The sequence below is a fragment of the Candoia aspera genome, chromosome 3 (assembly GCF_035149785.1).
Source record: "Candoia aspera isolate rCanAsp1 chromosome 3, rCanAsp1.hap2, whole genome shotgun sequence".
NCBI classification, from domain to species: domain Eukaryota; kingdom Metazoa; phylum Chordata; class Lepidosauria; order Squamata; family Boidae; genus Candoia; species Candoia aspera.
In genome coordinates this window covers 122,078,096-122,097,415 of record NC_086155.1, presented here as the reverse complement: position 1 = coordinate 122,097,415, position 19,320 = coordinate 122,078,096, and the positions used below count along the sequence as shown (strand labels likewise).

At 38.8% G+C, this 19,320-nt stretch overlaps 1 protein-coding gene across 1 annotated transcript in view; it reads left to right on the top strand.

Annotated features, from left to right (window-relative positions):
* The window catches only part of DAP (death associated protein), a 39,353-nt gene extending 36,906 nt beyond the window's left edge, over nucleotides 1-2,447 (top strand). The window contains exon 4 of the mRNA XM_063298748.1: nucleotides 1,419-2,447. Coding sequence (XP_063154818.1) covers nucleotides 1,419-1,538 — 120 coding nt within the window. The 3' untranslated portion in view covers nucleotides 1,539-2,447. The remainder of the gene's footprint in view (nucleotides 1-1,418) is intronic.
* The last annotated feature ends 16,873 nt before the right edge of the window (nucleotides 2,448-19,320 follow it).

Here is a 19,320-nt window from a genome sequence, read left to right as displayed (position 1 = left end):
CTTTGCCAGGTGCTGAAAATATAACAAAGTGAATAACAGGAGAACCTCTCTCTCAAAAAAAACCCCCGAACACTCAAACAGCAGACAGACCTGTGGCACCTTGTAGGCCCATAAATATATTATGGCATAAGGATGTTGAGTAGAAATTCTGAGGCTTATGAAAAGTACCCCAAACATCTGAAGGGTACCAGGTGGGGAAAAGTTGCTTTAGAGTGCACAAATATCAGTTTTATTTAGAAACTACTCAAAAGATAAAAATTCAGAAAGAAATAGTTTTTTCTTGCTTACACATACACCCAGGTATGCAAAGTCATGTATCAGCATTTTAAGTTATACAGTTAATTTCCGCTTGCGTTTCAAAAGCCCAGCAAACTGGAAGTTCAGTGCCCAATATATGAAAAGACTTTGCTGAACCTCATAGAATTTAATGGTTTTAGAATTAGCAGTACTTACTGATTCATACAGACATAATTCTTATTCTAAATAGTTCCTGCTACTGTAGTATTTATGGAGGCAGAACCTGAGCAGGTTCACAATCTATTCACAATTGATTTTAACAAATATACCTCATGGATTTCTGATGGATGCATGCTGACATATACTGGCTTTTTGAAGCATAAGTCCTTCAGAGAAAGGGTGGGATGAGAGCTTGATGCATGCTGTTTAATAAACAAGGAAAATCAAGCTTTTACGGGGCTTGCAAAGCTGACTAAAACTGATGGAAAGTATTAAGATCTGCTTAGAAGGATTGATAATCTGATTAGAAGGATTGATATTGTTTATATAATCAGGAAAACCAAGCCTGGCAGATTTTTTTTTTCCAGGAATTGTGACAGTGGCTAGATAACTGGAAGAATTATGCTCAGATTCCCTGATGAGTTTGCCCATAAAATCTGCTAGCCTTTATCAGCACCACATCTCAAGCTTTTTCTCATTCCTTGGTAACAGTCATTGCTGTTGAGGGAAACACATAAAAGCAGTAGATAGCTTTTCTCTTCTGACGTTCTAAGCTCAACAGTGCTCTGAACAGCAGTATGTGTGACTTTTACTAAACTACTTTGCCCAAAGTGATTTCAGTGGTTAATAGAAATTTAAATGACCCCAAGTATAAGTAAGTATTTTTCCCATTCCCAAATTCAGTCACCAACCAGAATGTCTCTCTCCAAAGTGTATCATACTGTACATGCTTAAGTCTGCTAAAGTATTTGAAGGATTTTATAACTATGTGTGCAGACTCAAAGAGTCTTAATTCCAAATTCTAAGATTCTGAACTGACAGACAACTAATTTGCACCAACCTGAAATCAGTAATCTAAAGGTCATTTCGGCAACACATCCTTGTTCTGAAAAAAGGGAGGCTCTAACTGCTGATATGTATGTGTGATGTTTTTAATGCTGCTATGTTTGTTCTTTAATCAGGGTGATAAAGACTTCCCTCCAGCTGCAGCACAGGTGGCCCATCAGAAACCACATCCCTCTGTGGAAAAACTTCCTCCCCCACAACATGTCAACCAATATATCCACCAGCCGCGCAAATGAATTGCCTGTCCCAGACCAGCCGCAGTGTTTTGCAAATGGAAAGATTAAGAGATTCCTACTACCAGATCTTGTAAAAATGGATATCTCCTGCTTTTGCCTTAATTGCCTATAGTTTAAATGGTTTAATAAAAGGGGAGGGGAGAGCAGAAAGGAGGGAAAAATCACTTTGATTGTCCCAGCTGAAAAGCAGAGTCTTGTGTACTGCCTGTGAAAAGTGTTATGTTCATAGCAGAGCAACACACTGCGGATAGTTTAGGTTAGTAATTTCTTAGAATAATTATTTTAAACTTTTTCTATTCTTGGATATTGGCATTTCAGGAACATGTAAGATAAGGAAGTCATAATGGCTTATATCTTTTTCCTGCTGTTTTCTAATGAAATTTTTTAAAAATATATGTCACTCAGATTTCATTTTGATTTTTCTTGTTCTGTTCTTAAATGTGTTTGAGGAAGAACCAGCTGCTTAATTTTTTAGTGAATAATCTGAAAAGAAAAGAAATTTCTCTTACAATATACGCTCCTTTAGGAAAATCATCCCACAGCTCTGGCAACATAGCCAAACATGCTGGTTGGCCTATAGGTTAGCCTGGTTCTCTGCATTTCTTTCCAACTTAATAGAAGAATGAGCAAAACAGTAATTAAAGTTTGTGTAGATCTGCTTGTTGCTTAATTTTTAGATACTCTGAAGGATTGGCACTTTTTCACCTTTTCAAAACAGTTTTTATATATGCAGGAATCAGTTGTACAGTCTTTCCTACAAATAAAAACTTTAGATTGCAGTACATGGAAACTTGGCTAAAATGATTTTTTATCTGGGAATCTGAAGGTACAAGTAGTTCTTGAATGAACCATGAATAAGGATTCAGATTTAAAATGCCCTGTGTGTAATCAAAAATGCTATAGACCATATTTCCTTATTGCGAGTTAGATCTAGTTATACGCTGACAACTAAAGTTTTGTGCTAGGTTAATTTGTTGAAATCTGAAGTAAGGGATGTTCACGAGCAAGCAGTGTACTCTCTTCTTTGTTCATAGCAAGCAGAACAGAGGCCAGCTTTCATATGATACTTCTGATGAAAATCTGTGTGTCAGATGTATCTCTTAGGTTTAGTGGGAGCCAGGTGAGCAGTAAGATCCACATCTGTTTGCAAAGTTGCAGCAGCTATGTATGAGGAGTATCTTTGCTGAATTGGAGAAAGAAGTAAACTAAGTAGCCTACTTAGTGAAAGCTGGTCATGCATGCACAACTGTATTACAGCTGCATAATTTTAAAATTATTCAGTTCTATGAAATCAAGTTTCACTTGCTTTTTTATAGGTTCTTTAATTTTTAAATGACTAAAGTAGACTAAATCCCTTTTCAGTTCTCAAACAAACCATTTTAATGATTTTCAGAAAAGTTACCTTTTAATGTGTCTTGGTTGCAAGTGCTTTTCACTCCTTTTAGGCTTAGGAGAACCATTTACTTTTAACAAGAACATGAGAAAGTGGTAAAAAGAAAAAAATAATAATAAAAAACTTACCTGGAAATATTGCTAAATAAGAATGTGTAATTATTTTATGGCTGATGTTATTTCAAAACAAATAGAAAATCACAACAGGATCAACTTGATTTCTTCCACATCATTGGTGATGGGTAAGACACTGCACATAGAAACTTCACAAAATCAGTGTTTATTTTCTCAGGGTATCAGATATCCTTCTTGCTTTCTCCACATCAGATGTTTCTCACTTTGCCATTAAGCAAACAAGGATCCCAGATAAATCCCCACTTTCACATGTGAATGAATATATGAATACTGTCACTGACCAGAATTGCAAAGAAAAAGGAAACAAGAAAAAAATATTACAATCGGTGATGGGTTCATCAGTGAATCAATTAAAGTCTACCTAATTTTACAGGCACAAAATTCAGCTATGTTCAAGGAGACTGAATCATACTGATCTGATCATAACTGCATAAAAAAGAATTTCCCGGGTGTTTTACCAGTTAAGGAGTTATGAAGCGAGTCCTTGTAGAGGGTACAGTATAGCAGGACATAAGCTGTAGTTTCAACAGCCCCTTGTCCACAGGGGCACAGTCTCAGCTCATAGGGGACTTTTTTGTTTGGCCCTTCAAAACAGCTGCGGGGAGAGCACTGAAGCATGCTAAAGTTAGTGGTCTTTGGAATTTGGAAATAGTTATGTGATTTAAGTATCTCGCTGGTTTGTAAAAGGGCTTGACTTGACATGTAAATTGGTGGTGGAGTATGGAAATACAAAATTACCAGAAAGTTCTTTGAATTCAAGGACCCCTGAAGGCCTGTGGGCTAAGGATTGGACATGTGCTCCGATATGGGTGTATAGGCTACTTCCTCTTACTGCTCAACATCAAGTATTCGATTTTTCATAAAAGCCTGCCAGCCTTTCTGTGAATGTGGCAATTTGATCTTCAATATATGGACCTCTTTATTTCTTGGTGGAAACCTAGATCTGCTTTTGTTTGTTTTGCATTTTAAACAATAATTGGCTGATTTGTCTCCATTTTGAAGATGTGAGAAATTAATGAGACCTGATTGCCAGCTGATAGAAGGAAACTTCTATCCAGAGTCCCTCTGGTGGGAGGAGATGGGCAGTGACAAATTTGGAATGGAATGGAATGGAATGGAATGGAATGGGATGAAAAATGAGGGGCAGGTATATAAAGTGATATCCAGTACATTATGGGCTAAATAGGAGGAAGGAGTATTAAGTATGTTCGCCACCTTGAGTTATTTATAAAAATAATAAAGGTGAGTTAAAAATAAGATAGACAAATGCCATAAATTATTCTGCCTAACAAACATTGATTCAGCAACACCAGCACTGCTAGGGCCACATACAATGTATTGCCCAATTTTTCAGATGGAAGTGACATTGTGCTCTTTTACCACTATCTAAATGATTGCTTTATATGTAGATTAAGTCTAATTGTGATTAAAAAAACATACTGGCACTACAGTAAAGTATCTTTGCTAAAGTAAATAATCATTTTACATGGTTTTCATGCTGTTATCTGTATATGGACATACAAAGGCAAAGAGAGTATCTCTCTCTGACCAGGGCAAATGGAAAGGGAAATCAGTATTTTTATACCTACATGGGTTAGTTTGGACTCTACCCCACCCCCACCCCCAAAAAAGGCCAGCAAGAGAATTCCTATAATACTTATGCAATTCTGTACATATGTACCAGTAAGATTTCTGGGGATATAGAATAAGTGGAGTATAGTAAGCTAATGACAGTGCTTCAACTATTTTATTCTTTATGTACATTCAAAACTGCTTTGAGAACATATATTTGTTTCCTACATACTCCACAGCTTTAAATTCCTACCTTGTGACAAATGAAAATAAAATGCCAAATCTAAATTCTAAGCATCACATAAATGTGCTATCATTTTTAAATGTTATGAGCACAAGATGTAACACCGCCACCTCTTTTCTAAAACTGAGTTCCTCAAAAGAATTATACATCAAAGCTGCAGGCATTACTTCAAAGTTGGAACACTAATGCATTAGGCACAGAATGATGAGAAATCATTCAGCTCCCATTTAGAAAAATGGGCTTGCAAGCCTCAGTGGGGGGTGCTCCAACAATTTTATTTGGAGTTTAACATATGTCGTATGATGAATTCACTTCTTTTTGTGTTTGGACGTTTTAAAACTAATGCTAACATCTGGATCACACAAACATCAATTCTCTTCAGAACTCAGTTGAAAAGCATTGTGGATGAGAGGAGGTAAAAAGCAACTCTGGCTCTCAAAGTTGTACCTGTGGCTGTCCTTATAAATGTGTAAGTACTCATAACTTCAAAACTAACGTGCATATAATCACTCTTCAATATGACGCTTCTCTGTAGACTGCAGAGTTAATACCCTGTGTTCAGGTCCTCATTTATTCTCAATAAAACTGGATTAAAAGTTCAAATTGCAACTCACTATTGTACATTCACTGGATTTCACTCTTGTTCCTGTAACCTTGAGACCTTTGTGCTGTAATAATGGCAATGTCACATAGGTGTGGAATGGGGAGGAGGTGCTATTCTTCCCATTAAATGTGAACTATTTAATAAGGTCTGGGCTGTGCTTTGGATCTGATCCCAAAAGGTGCACCTGTCTGCAACTCCTTAAAATCCCTCTTCTCAGGATCATGTGGCAGCTGCAAAGGGCAGCTAGACAATCCCAGGCTTCTGTGCACTCCAAAATGCCTTTTCCTAATTATTTCTGAAATACTGCACAGCCCCACAATTGAACACTATGATAGATACACAAGAAATATACCACTGTGTGTGTGTGTGTCTGCAATCAAGGAGATTATACAAACAGTTTAAACTCCACCAAGCCAAATGTAGTTTATCAGCCATGTAGTGCAGCTCTTCAGAGATTTGATAAATCTGATCTAGCGGCTTCCCTGCAGGCCATTCTATATGGCTAGTAAATTCCATTTGAATTAAGATCGTGGAAGTCCTTAGTTACTCCCCACCCACAAAAGTTCCAATGAAAGTTAACATGGTGTGGATTTATAAAAGCCTGGCAGTGCAATCCTTTACATTTCTTCTTGGAAAACAGTCCTGTATATTTAAATATGTCTCGCTCCATGTAAGTGAATGTAAAAGGTAAAGGTAAAGGTTTCCCTTGACGTAAAGTCCAGTCGTGTCCGACTCTAGGGGGCGGTGCTCATCTCCGTTTCTAAGCCTTGGAGCCGGCGTTGTCCGTAAGGACCCGTCCGCGGTCACGTGGCCAGCATGACGACACGGAACACCGTTACCTTCCCGCCGAAGCGGTACCTATTGATCTACTCACATTTGCATGTTTTCGAACTGCTAGGTGAGCAGGAGCTGGGACTAGCAACGGGAGCTCACCCCGCCGCGCGGTTTCGAACCGCCGACCTTCCAATCGGCAGCTCAGCGGTTTAACCTGCAGCGCCACCGCGTGTCAAGGAAAGCCTAATTTACCCAGATAGCTGTTAGAACCTTCTATGCAATGTAATCATTAACATAACCATGTTATGTTAAATACTCTTGTCACTGTCTTCTTCATTCTTTAGAGAATGTTGAATGCTTTTTGGGTTTAAATCATATTAATATAATACTGCATTAAGGTTATCAATTGTTTAGTAAAGTTTGGACAAAGTTAGATGGAGTTTCTATTAGACTTTTCTCCATACTGCAAAGGATTTAAATTTTCAATATCCTGTAAGAGAAAAAAAGCAAAAAGCTCCAAGGTAAATTTATGCAAATAGGCAAGGTAGCAGCAGTCAGAATTAAAATACATCTAACTTTTACTTTAATCATACTTTAAACCCTTTAATCTTCCACTACCTGTGATACAAAAATAGCAGCTCCATAATGAAGATTGAGTGGCTGTCCTTTCTGATTGCTGCTGGTGAATCAATTTGCAAAAAGATTAGCAAAACTATTGCAGAAACATACAGGACAATTAAACAAAAATCCCAGGCAACTCTTTTAGAACAGATAACTCTGTTCTTACCCTGAGGCCACGGACCCAACAGATAGGACAAAGATCTCGGCTTCTCACACTCTTCCGTGAGTTAGCCTTCTTAGCTTGAACGTTCCATCCCAAGCAATGTAAATGCCAGCATTTACAGCCCATCAGGAAAATGAGAACCAGTGCTCTACATACAGCTAACAGCCAAGGAATAAAGATAGTATTTCAGTTTATTAAATGCACTCCTGAAGGCAACATCAAGGGACAAGACCACAACAAATTCAGCAAACCAATATGGTATTACATGCATTATGAAAGCACTTTGATAGACACAGGTCAACTAAGCAATCCAAAGTAGTCTAGGCAGAAGCTTCTTGGAAAATACACTTTTGATTTGCTTTACATCGGTGTCCATATTCATGCTATAAAGTTTTGGGTACATAAAGGCGGTGTTGCACCCATGCCAGACCGTTTTCAAAAGAAACAGTATCTTTATTAGCTAGCAACCAAGTGTCAGATTTCAGCGCCTGGAGAAAGTCTTTCTGTAATTGGCAAGGAACTTGCACTTTCTGCTTCCCAGACTGGGCTGGGGGTGGGGATGCCTGCACGCGGGTATGCCAACCTAGCAGGATCAAATCAGCTGGGCAGATGCCATGGGAGACAGACAGTCCCTCAGTAACCAGCCCTATACTATGTAGGGCTTTATAGGTAACAACCAGCACCTTGAATTGCACCCAGAAGCAAGCCACAACCATGCAGCTCACAAAGCAGAGGTGTTACATGGGCATACCAAGACATATCCTTTCTGGACCAGTTGAAGTTTCTGGGTTGTCTTCAAGGGCAGCCCCATGTAGAGTGCATTGCAGTAATCAAGCTGGAAGGTGACTAGGAACCCCTCCCCCCTGATAAGTAGGAAAATCAGTGAACAGTAGGAAAATGGAATGATCAGGTTTGGAGGATGGAGAGATCATTAGGTGTTTATCCAGAACCTTCCCTTCATACTCTGGTAAAAATAACAGTCTCCTAAGGTACTTGTGCTGTGGCAATCTTGGTAACAAGGGTTGATCCTGATGTAGGCCTCTTCTAGCCCAAAGCTGTTCCACACAATCTGGCCCAGCTTATGGGCAATGCACTTGAAGAGGTTTGGCAATCCTGAAAGCCAGTTCTGCACCATTTGTATCATAACATGCTTAACTTGTGTGATTGAAACCATGTCCAGCACTTCAGTAGGAAACAGTGCTAACCTATGCCTGAGTCCTGCAGCACAAGAGGTGTGCACAATTACAGCCCTTTCAGACTTATCTCTCCCAACAGTGCATGATGAAAGTGAAGAAGCAATGTCCTGCATCTAGACTGAACAAAATGTTTGCTGTGAAATGAATGAATGTGATAGGGTCTGCAATCCTGAAACTTCATTCTTGCATTGCTCACATATGCACAGCATCACCTGCATATATGGACTACAGGTCTGGTACTGGGGAGAACAAGACGCAGGTGACTTTGGAATCCAGCACCTTCGACACCCTGACATGCTGCTTGTCTTCTGACAGCTCCTTTAGCCATTGTGGAAACACCTAAGGTCAGATGTCTTGTTGCTTGTCCATGGCGTAACTTGCCATACCATATGGCTTCAGGCATCACAACATGGATTTTCGAGTTCACTTATGAAGTGCTACTGTGCAACACAATATACTTGCCTTGGTGGTGATGGGCTGTCTACTGGTTTGCCTTGGCCACTACTGCCAGTTGTGGGCCTGGATTCGCAATGGGGCAGGTCTTCCCAATCCTCAGTTCTTTGGGTTCTAAAGGAGAAGAATGGCTGACTTGAAGATTCAACAAGACCATCCCATTTGCTTGTCCCAGGGGAAGAGCTGTCACCACACTGGGCCTGCCTCAGCATCGTCCTCCACAAAAGGAAGGTGACACACATTCCTCAACTTCATCCCCCTTGCAGCTTTTACCTGTCCCTCCCTTGATTAGAGACCCTGGCCTCTCTCCTGTTTCTCGCAGTCATGATTTCTTTAGGGTGTCTATGGGAATAGGCTTAGAGTACCTAATTCTAAATTGGAGTGGGCAGAGGGAAGCTGTCCTAGGCTCAATTTAACATGAGCACCTAACAGCAGTGCTGTCACTACTAGCATACAGACAATACACAGATAGAAGCACTGATTCCCCAAACAAGCAAGAAGACCTTATATGGCAGGAATGTCCCTTTAAATATTAAGGGATTGCACCAAACAGAAGCAGATTGGGCTGGGGGAATATGTCTTTCTCTTTGCTCTAAGCTCTTCTGCTCCTACCCTGTTTTAAAAATTTAAAAACCAAACACATAACGCACTTTTTAAAATTTTATTGCTTTACTATACAGAAGGAAATGGGGGGAAAGGTACAAAAAAAGGAAAGAACCCCTAACAAATACAAGAAGAAAAGAACCAAGTGACACAAACATATTAGAATACATTTTTTTTTAAGTTCAGGTTTTAAATAGCATTTAACATTGACTACATGGAATGATACAGAGCAGTCTTTCCATTTTGTTGAAAGAGTGTTCATAAGCAGAGAACAAAAACATATCAATCCAAAACTGGTAACCCTGTCATCCTAAAGAAATCCATAGTTCTTCACATGATAACAAATTCCAAATGTTTAATATGTAGTTCAGACTGACATTCACTTCTTTAAACATATTACTCTTTCCAGAACTATGTTAACAAACCTCTCAGTTGTTCAATAAAAAACAAAAAACTTTAATTAATGACATCTTAAATTCACAGAAATATTCTTAATATTCTTTAAAACCTAACCACTGAAATGTTCATATAAGTGATTTGGTTCATTCCACAGTGTGTGAATAATAATAATAATAATAATAATAATAATAATAATAATAATAATAATAATAATATCCACCTTAATAGTACCCCTTAGCTGTCTATTATAAATACTATAGATTTGGAATTGTCCTACACATTTCAGTCCTGACAGTAAAGAACTGAGGAGTTTTACTGAATTCACTTCTAACGTATCTGGACCAAACTGTGAAATCAAAACATGTTTTAATTTGAGAATCCATATTCCTCTTGCAGTAAGAAAAATGTTTTAAAAACCTGGTAAGCAGTAAGATCACCTCAAGTATTACTACCCCTATTAGCTCGTTAATATATTTTTTTTAATCAGACTGAGATTATCATGTGAATAAGGGTCAGAACTGAATTATACTTCTGTCTCAACATCTTCCAAATATGCCTTGTGGTGTTTAATGCCAGAAATACAGCAGAATCACAACTAAAAGAGCAACAAAGCTTTTGCCATGGTATCAGAGAGGTTGCATGACTAATTGGGCCTATAGCAGTTTGGGGGCTTGGTCACTTGGAGTCCAGAGAAATGGAAAACATATATCGAGTGATAAAGGTAAAGTCAACCTCTGTCACTGTATGATGGATGGATGGCTATATTTGCCCAAAACTTGCTCTAAGAATGTCTATAGTATTATATAAAAGGTCTTTTCGGGTAGGAAATTATATTGTATGTCAGACAATGAGTCAATGAGTTCAAGTCAAAGTTTATAACTATTTCAAGAGGAACTATTACTTGATATGATCTTGCTGGAGCTTCTCCTACTGAAATTACTGAGCAACCCAAATATTGGGGGCAGCAATAGTCCAATGGGTGGAGAGTATTTGAATGCCTTTCAAGATGACATCATTTTGATGCTGCCCAAAGCAAATAAAGGATTTTCTTTTTGTTATTGAGGAAATACTTAAATATGGAGAGGCAGCAGGATTAAAAATTAATTTTAAAAAGACCAAAGCTCAGTTCATCAATATTGGTCCCAAAATTTAAATTCCAAAACATTTCTAAAGTGGGCACTAAAATTGTTAATTCAAAAAAATCAACAAACAACTGAAGTTATGGCACTTATGAAACCTACGTATACCAGAGAAAATTGCATTGATAAAAAAGGATTCCACTTCCTAAATTATTATATAGCTTTCAAACTGCCAGTTTCCTTAACAAAGGAAAATGTAACTTATAAAATGTGTATTTAAGAAGGAAAAGTCATGTATAAATTTAAAATTATTATATTGTGGAATCTCAGAAGAGTTTAACATAATGCTACATTTTATAGCCTTTCAGTTGAAACATATTGCCTTTATTATATTGAAAGACCTGTTTAAAAATGGATAGAATAATCACATTTACATAGTTACGTTCTGGATGTAATCCTGTTTAATGAGAAAATGATATTAAACTGGCAGGAAGAGAACTTGCAAAATCCTTTCTTGGAGTGTATTATTGGAATTGGATGAAAATGGTGCCAAAAATTAGCATTGTACCCTTCCCTTTTATATTAAAACATTAAAAAGCAGAGACATCACCTTGCCAACAAAGGTCCGTATAATCAAAGCTATGGTTTTCCCAGTAGTAATGTATGGCTGTGAGAGTTGGACCATAAGGAAGGCTGAGTGCCGAAGAATTGATGCTTTTGAACTGTGGTGCTGGAGAAGAATCTTAAGAGTCCCTTGGACTGCAAGGGGGTCAAATCAGTCAATCCTACAGGAAATCAACCCTGACTGTTCATTGGAAGGACAGATACTGAAGCTGAAGCTCAAATACTTTGGCCACCTAATGCGAAGAGACAACTCACCAGAAAAGACCCTGATGCTAGGAAAGACTGAAGGCAAAAGGAGAAGGGGACAGCAGAGGATGAGATGGTTAGATAACATCACCAGTGCAATGAACATAAATTTGAGTAAACTCCAGGAGACAGTGGAGGACAGAAAGGCCTGGTGTGCTATGGTCCATGGGGTCACAAAGGGTCGGACACGACTTAACGACTGAACAACAACAACCCTTCCCTTAGAGGACACCAGTCCTTCCCAGTGAATTAAGAGGTGTTGTCAGCCCTTTGAGGTAGGTCAAGTCAGAAATCAGACTCCACAAACACTACTGGAACTCTATTGATGCAGGGTATAATAACAGAATTGTGAAAGCCTGACAGATATTCCTTCTCCCCTCTCTTATACCAAAGCAAATCAAGATGGGGCAATCTTGAGTTTCTTTCTCATTCTCCCCTCTTTTCAAGGACTACACTAGTTTTTAACCTAACAGCTGTTGAATTCCTTCTTCAAGGCCATCTCCAGGCTCCTCTACAGTTGGAAAGAGGCAAATCTATACAGATTTAAAAGCATGATCTCTTCTCTCTCTCTCTCTCTCTCTCACTTGCTCACTCATTAACTCTCACTAATATTTTAGGATTACATTAGCTACAACATGCAAAAGTTCTATGATTCTACAAAGAATAAGTAAAAACTCCCAGCATTATGCTTTCTCACTGACTAAAAAATAATATCTATAGTGTCTGATTAGAGATTTCTGGAGTGCAAATTGGATTTTAAACCATCTATGGGAATAAGAGGTTGGGAAGAATATTATTATATAAAATGGAAATGCTCTATGGAGGCAGAAACCTTGAAGTTGCATTTTTGGAAAAGCTCACTGACATTTTCAAAAAATAAAAAGTAAGAATGTCAAAATCTGTATCTAAGGACTGTTAGAAGAGATGTGAAAATACAAGAATTTTCTGGCACATTTGGTGAGAGTGTCCAGAGGTCCAACAGCTTTGGAAATTAGTATTTGAAGAAATAAATATGTCTACCATCTTCTCTATCCATCTAAACTAAATGGATCAGTACAACCAGAGATATGTCAGTATACCATCGGAAGAGGAGACCCCCAGGTCGGAAGATGGTCAAAATGCTACTGGGGAGGAACAGAGGATGAGTTCAACTAGCCCCAGACATGACGACGCAGCTAGCTCAAAGCTGAAAGGACAGCTAGCAGCCGACGGTGCTGGTGGTGAACGGCGAATCCAATGTACTAAGGATCAACACACCATTGGAACCTGGAATGTAAGATCTATGAGCCAGGGCAAATTGGATGTGGTTATTGGTGAGATGTCAAGATTAAAGATAGACATTTTGGGCGTCAGTGAACTGAAATGCACTGGGATGGGCCACTTCACATCAAATGACCACCAGATCTACTACTGTGGACAAGAGGACCACAGAAGAAATGGAGTAGCCTTCATAATTAATAGTAAAGTGGCTAAAGCAGTGCTTGGATACAATCCAAAAAATGATAGAATGATCTCAATTCAAATTCAGGGCAAGCCATCTAACATCACAGTGAGCCAAATATACGCCCCAACCACAGATGCTGAAGAAGCTGAAGTAGAGCTGTTCTAGGAGGATCTGCAGCACCTACTGGACAACACACCTAAAAGAGATGTTATTTTCATCACGGGAGACTGGAATGCTAAGGTGGGCAGTCAAATGACACCTGGAATTACAGGTAAGCATGGCCTGGGAGAACAAAACAAAGTAGGACATAGGCTGATAGAATTTTGCCAAGACAACTCACTCTGCATCACAAACACTCTCTTCCAAGAACCTAAGAGATGGCTTTATACATGGACTTCACCAGACGGACAACACCAAAATCAGATTGACTACATCCTTTGCAGCCAAAGGTGGCGGACATCTATACAGTCGGTAAAAACAAGACCTGGAGCTGACTGTAGTTCAGATCACGAACTTCTTATTGCACAATTTAGGATCAGACTCAAGAGATTAGGGAAGACCCACAGATCAGCTAGATATGAGCTCACTAATATTCCTAAGGAATATGCAGTGGAGGTGAAGAATAGATTTAAGGGACTGGACTTAGTAGATAGGGTCCCGGAAGAACTCTGGACAGAAGTTCGCAACATTGTTCAGGAGGCGGCAACAAAATACATCCCAAAGAAAGAGAAAACCAAGAAGGCAAAATGGCTGTCTGCTGAGACACTAGAAGTAGCCCAAGAAAGAAGGAAAGCAAAAGGCAACAGTGATAGGGGGATATATGCCCAATTAAATGCAAAATTCCAGAGGTTAGCCAGAAGAGATAAGGAATTATTTTTAAACAAGCAATGCGCGGAAGTGGAAGAAGACAATAGAATAGGAAGGACAAGAGACCTCTTCCAGAAAATTAGAAACATCGGAGGTAAATTCCAGGCCAAAATGGGTATGATCAAAAACAAAGATGGCAAGGACCTAACAGAAGAAGAAGAGATCAAGAAAAGGTGGCAAGAATATACGGAAGACCTGTATAGGAAGGATAACAATATTGGGGATAGCTTTGATGGTGTGATCAGTGAGCTAGAGCCAGACATCCTGAAGAGTGAGGTTGAATGGGCCTTAAGAAGCATTGCTAATAACAAGGCAGCAGGAGACGACGGCATCCCAGCTGAACTGTTCAAAATCTTGCAAGTTGATGCTGTCAAGGTAATGCATGCTATATGCCAGCAAATTTGGAAAACACAAGAATGGCCATTAGATTGGAAAAAATCAACTTATATCCCCATACCAAAAAAGGGGAACACTAAAGAATGTTCAAACTATCGAACAGTGGCACTCATTTCACATGCCAGTAAGGTAATGCTCAAGATCCTGCAAGGTAGACTTCAGCAATTCATGGAGCGAGAATTGCCAGATGTACAAGCTGGGTTTAGAAAAGGCAGAGGAACTAGGGACCAAATTGCCAATATCCGCTGGATAATGGAAAAAGCCAAGGAGTTTCAGAAAAACATCTATTTCTGTTTTATTGACTCTTCTAAAGCCTTTGACTGTGTGGACCATAACAAATTGTGGCAGGTTCTTAGCGGTATGGGGATACCAAGTCATCTTGTCTGCCTCCTGAAGAATCTGTATAACGACCAAGTAGCAACAGTAAGAACAGACCACGGAACAACGGACTGGTTTAAGATTGGGAAAGGAGTACGGCAGGGCTGTATACTCTCACCCTACCTATTCAACTTGTACACAGAACACATCATGCGACAAGCTGGGCTTGAGGAATCCAAGGCTGGAGTTAAAATCACTGGAAGAAACATTAACAATCTCAGATATGCAGATGATACCACTTTGATGGCTGAAAGCGAAGAGGAACTGAGGAGCCTTATGATGAAGGTGAAAGAAGAAAGTACAAAAGCTTGCTTGCAGCTAAACCTCAAAAAAACCAAAATTATGGCAACCAGCTTGATTGATAACTGGCAAATAGAGGGAGAAAATGTAGAAGCAGTGAAAGACTTTGTATTTCTAGGTGCAAAGATCACTGCGGATGCTGACTGCAGTCAGGAAATCAGAAGACGCTTGATCCTTGGGAGAAGAGCAATGACAGATCTCGATAAAATAGTTAAGAGCAGAGACATCACACTGACAACAAAGGTCCACATAGTTAAAGCAACGGTGTTCCCTGTAGTAACATATGGCTGCAAGAGCTGGACCATAAGGAAGGCTGAGAGAAGGAAGATCGATGCTTTTGAACTGTGGTGTTGGAGGAAAATTCTGAGAGTGCCTTGGACTGCAAGAAGATCAGACCAGTCCATCCTCCAGGAAATAAAGCCAGACTGCTCACTTGAGAGAATGATATTAAAGGCAAAACTGAAATACTTTGGCCACATAATGAGAAGACAGGACAGCCTGGAGAAGATGTTGATGCTCTCCTAATGGAGAGTGGAAGGCAAAAGGAAGAGGGGCCTACCAAGGGCAAGATGGATGGATGATATTCTAGAGGTGATGGATTTGTCCCTGGGGGACCTGGGGGTGTTGACAACCGACAGGAAGCTCTGGCGTGGGCTGGTCCATGAAGTCACGAAGAGTCGGAAGTGACTAAACGAATAAACAACAACAAACCATCTTCTCTAACAATTCCATAATTATGTCTCCTATCATTGTTTGAGGAAAAAAAATAATAATTAAAATCAAACATAATCAGATTTATGTTGGTGGCAGGTGGGATATCACTGGTCCCAAAACAGGAGAACAGTATACCAGCTTCAGATGTTTGGTACTCCAAACTTTTATAAATAGTCCTAATCTAAAAATTCAGAGATATAATACATAAAATGAAGTGTATTAGCAGTATTAGCTATAACACCCTTTCAATCTAATTTGGAAAGATGTAACCAGTTTGCTAAACATTCCAAATTAATTAAGAGATAATTGTCCACAGTAGTGATGTGATTCTAGGAAGTGAAAATGACTATCTTGCAGGGCAACATTTTAAGAGTAAGATGATCCAGTATTCTGAATATGGTACATTGCTCATAAAATTTTGATCAATATTATCACTTTTTTCTTTTTTTCATATTATCACTTGAAGGTTTTGTGCCCATTCTAATCTATCATTTATTAGCTTACTATTTTGCAACAGCAGATTTACAGTTTCATATCTTAGCATTCCATATTGTAGTTCCTTACATACCTAGCAGATAATCAATTAGTAATTTAGTGTTTCAGTATTTTAGACACTCATCCTCATTGTAGCATTTGTTTTATATGCTATTTGGCAGCATCTGCAGGAGCAGTAAAGAGAAATCAAGGTGATGGTCTTGACCATACAATCAAAGCCCTGACCATTCTATGCACAGTTTTTAGTCTTTTAGTATTGTGTTTATATTTTCTTCCGGCTAGAGTTAACTTGTATAACCTGTTTAGAATTTAATATCCTATATTTTAGTATCTTATATACGTTGCAGTTTAGCAACTAAGTACCCTTAATGCTTTTGTACTTTAGACCCTCTTCAGTATCTTAGCATTTACACTTGTATTCTGTTCCAGATAGATTCATCTCCATATCTGAAATCTTTTTTTAATTTAGTATTCTGTATTTCAGTATTTTATATTCTTAGCAAATTTGCAATTAGGTAACGTAACTTTGAAGGGAGGCGGTGGCGCTGCGGGTTAAACCGCTGAGCTGCTGAGCTTGCCGATCGAAAGGTCGGCGGTTTGAAACTGCGCGGCGGGGTGAGCTCCCGTTGCTCGTCCCAGCTCCTGCACACCAAGCAGTTCGAAAACATGCCAATGTGAGTAGATTAATTGGTACCGCTTCGGCGGGAAGGTAACGGCGTTCCGTGCAGTCATGCCGGCCACATGACCACGGACGGGTCCTTAGGGACAACGCCGGCTCCAAGGCTTAGAAACGGAGATGAGCACCGCCCCCTAGAGTCGGACTCGACTGGACTTAACGTCAAGGGAAACCTTTACCTTTAACGTAACTTTGAGTAGTTTAGACTTTCTTCAGTATTTTAACATTTGAATTTGTATCTTGCTCTAGCTAATTTTATCTTAATTTGTGAACCTTTATAAAAACTTCCTTTTTACTAAACTTTGTATCTTGAATTTAAAAAAACAATTAAAAAGGGATTTTCTACGTCTAATAACACCAACACTCCTGATTCCAATTTTACTGAAAGTATATCTAATATATAAGATAACAATATAAATTATCCAAGGCTTGTCACCCTTTTATAATGCCAGATTGCACAATAACAAAAGTAATACCATCTGTAATCTACATCCTAGGATCTCTGTCAAAATTCTGGCAGATTTTCAATATTTAGCCAGGATAGTAGGCAAAAGCTGTACAATCAGCAGAATCTTTATCAGCCTTCAAAATCAGTTATTCAAACATCATTGGAGGAAGCTGGAAATTTTTTTTAAAAGCATAATTATAAAACTCCAACAACAGAGGAGCAAATAATTTTTATATGTATTATACCACTGAATAGGATAGTCATATGACCAGTAGTATTTCCTGTTTACATAGATTTAATATCTACTATGTCCTGAAGAGATACAGATGCCACCAGATAAATAGCTTAGGCATGTATGTGACTTCAGAAGAGCTACCGCATTTTAAAAATAATTAATTTCTTTCTTGGTAATCTTTAACTCAATTTTATAAAGTATAAAAGATAAAAGCTTGCCTATTAGATCACAGCCATTATATACTTTTCCTTAAGCATCCTTAATAGTACAAATAATATCAATTTTTTTTCTGTTTCAGTCAAGAAGCCAATCGTCTACTAGGTCTTTAACATGAAGGAATCATTTGATTCAATATTCAGGGAAAGGCTGGGGCACATCCACTATCACAGATCACCAATTACTTTGATTTAATTATTATATTACATGAAAACTCTATCATGCATGTCAATTGTACCAATCCCAGAGGCTTCTCTGATCCATGCTAAAGGAGTCAAATAAGATCACATATTTGCTCATTTTAAGACTTTTCAAACAGTGAGTTTCACCTTCTACTGTCAGCAAATAGTTATATCCCTTAATATGTTGGCAACAGAGTTATTTTATCTTAGACTTTGATTGGCTTGAGGCATTGTCTGCAACGCTAGCATTTTATTGCAGCAATGAAAATCTTTTTGTTGTTGTTGTTTATTTGTTTAGTCGCTTCCGACTCTTCGTGACTTCATGGACCAGCCCACGCCAGAGCTTCCTGTCGGTCGTCAACACCCCCAGCTCCCCCATGGACGAGTCCGTCACCTCTAATGAAAAACTAGGTATCAATTATTCCAAAACTAGCTTTCTTTATTAAGAGGCACACTCATTGCACTCATAATTAGTAGACTAACAATACCATACCAAACAAGATAAGAATTTAAAATATGTTGTAAGTATCAAGGAGGAGGAAACAAGAGTATTATAAAAGCCAGTGGCAGGAATTAAGACTGTCATGCTTACAAAATAAGGATACAGAATTCTGGGAATTAGTTTCCCAAGGCCCAAGAGAAATAAAAGTAGTAATAGAAGCACAGATTTCACCTGAAGTTTGGATAGCTTTTTTCAAAAATCAATTTGAAAATATTAGAATATCAAACTAACTGTTAATGGGTACAGATATATTTAAAAATATAAATATAAAAATATTAAAGGCAAAACTGAAATACTTTGGCCACATAATGAGAAGACAGGACACCCTGGAGAAGATGCTGATGCTAGGGAGAGTGGAAGGCAAAAGGAAGAGGGGCCGACCAAGGGCAAGATGGATGGATGATATTCTAGAGGTGACGGACTCGTCCCTGGGGGAGCTGGGGGTGTTGACGACCGACAGGAAGCTCTAGCGTGGGCTGGTCCATGAAGTCACGAAGAGTCGGAAGCAACTAAACGAATAAACAACAAATATTTAAAAAATCACTAAAATTGCCCCTAGTAACTTCCACAGAAGTAAAAAGAATAATCTCACAACAGACAGCTGGTAAGGCCCCAGGAAATGGCATGTTACCCCCAGAAATTTTTAAGGCATTCCCTGATTGGTGAGCCCCTCTGCTTGCCTCCCTGTATACAGTATTTTTTAAATAGATTGAATGATTGCGTGGATACTAGGCAGATAATAGCAGAAGAATGCACAGCTTCAGAAAGGGACATAGCACTACAGACCAGTATTTTACAATATCTGATCCACAAATCAATGAATG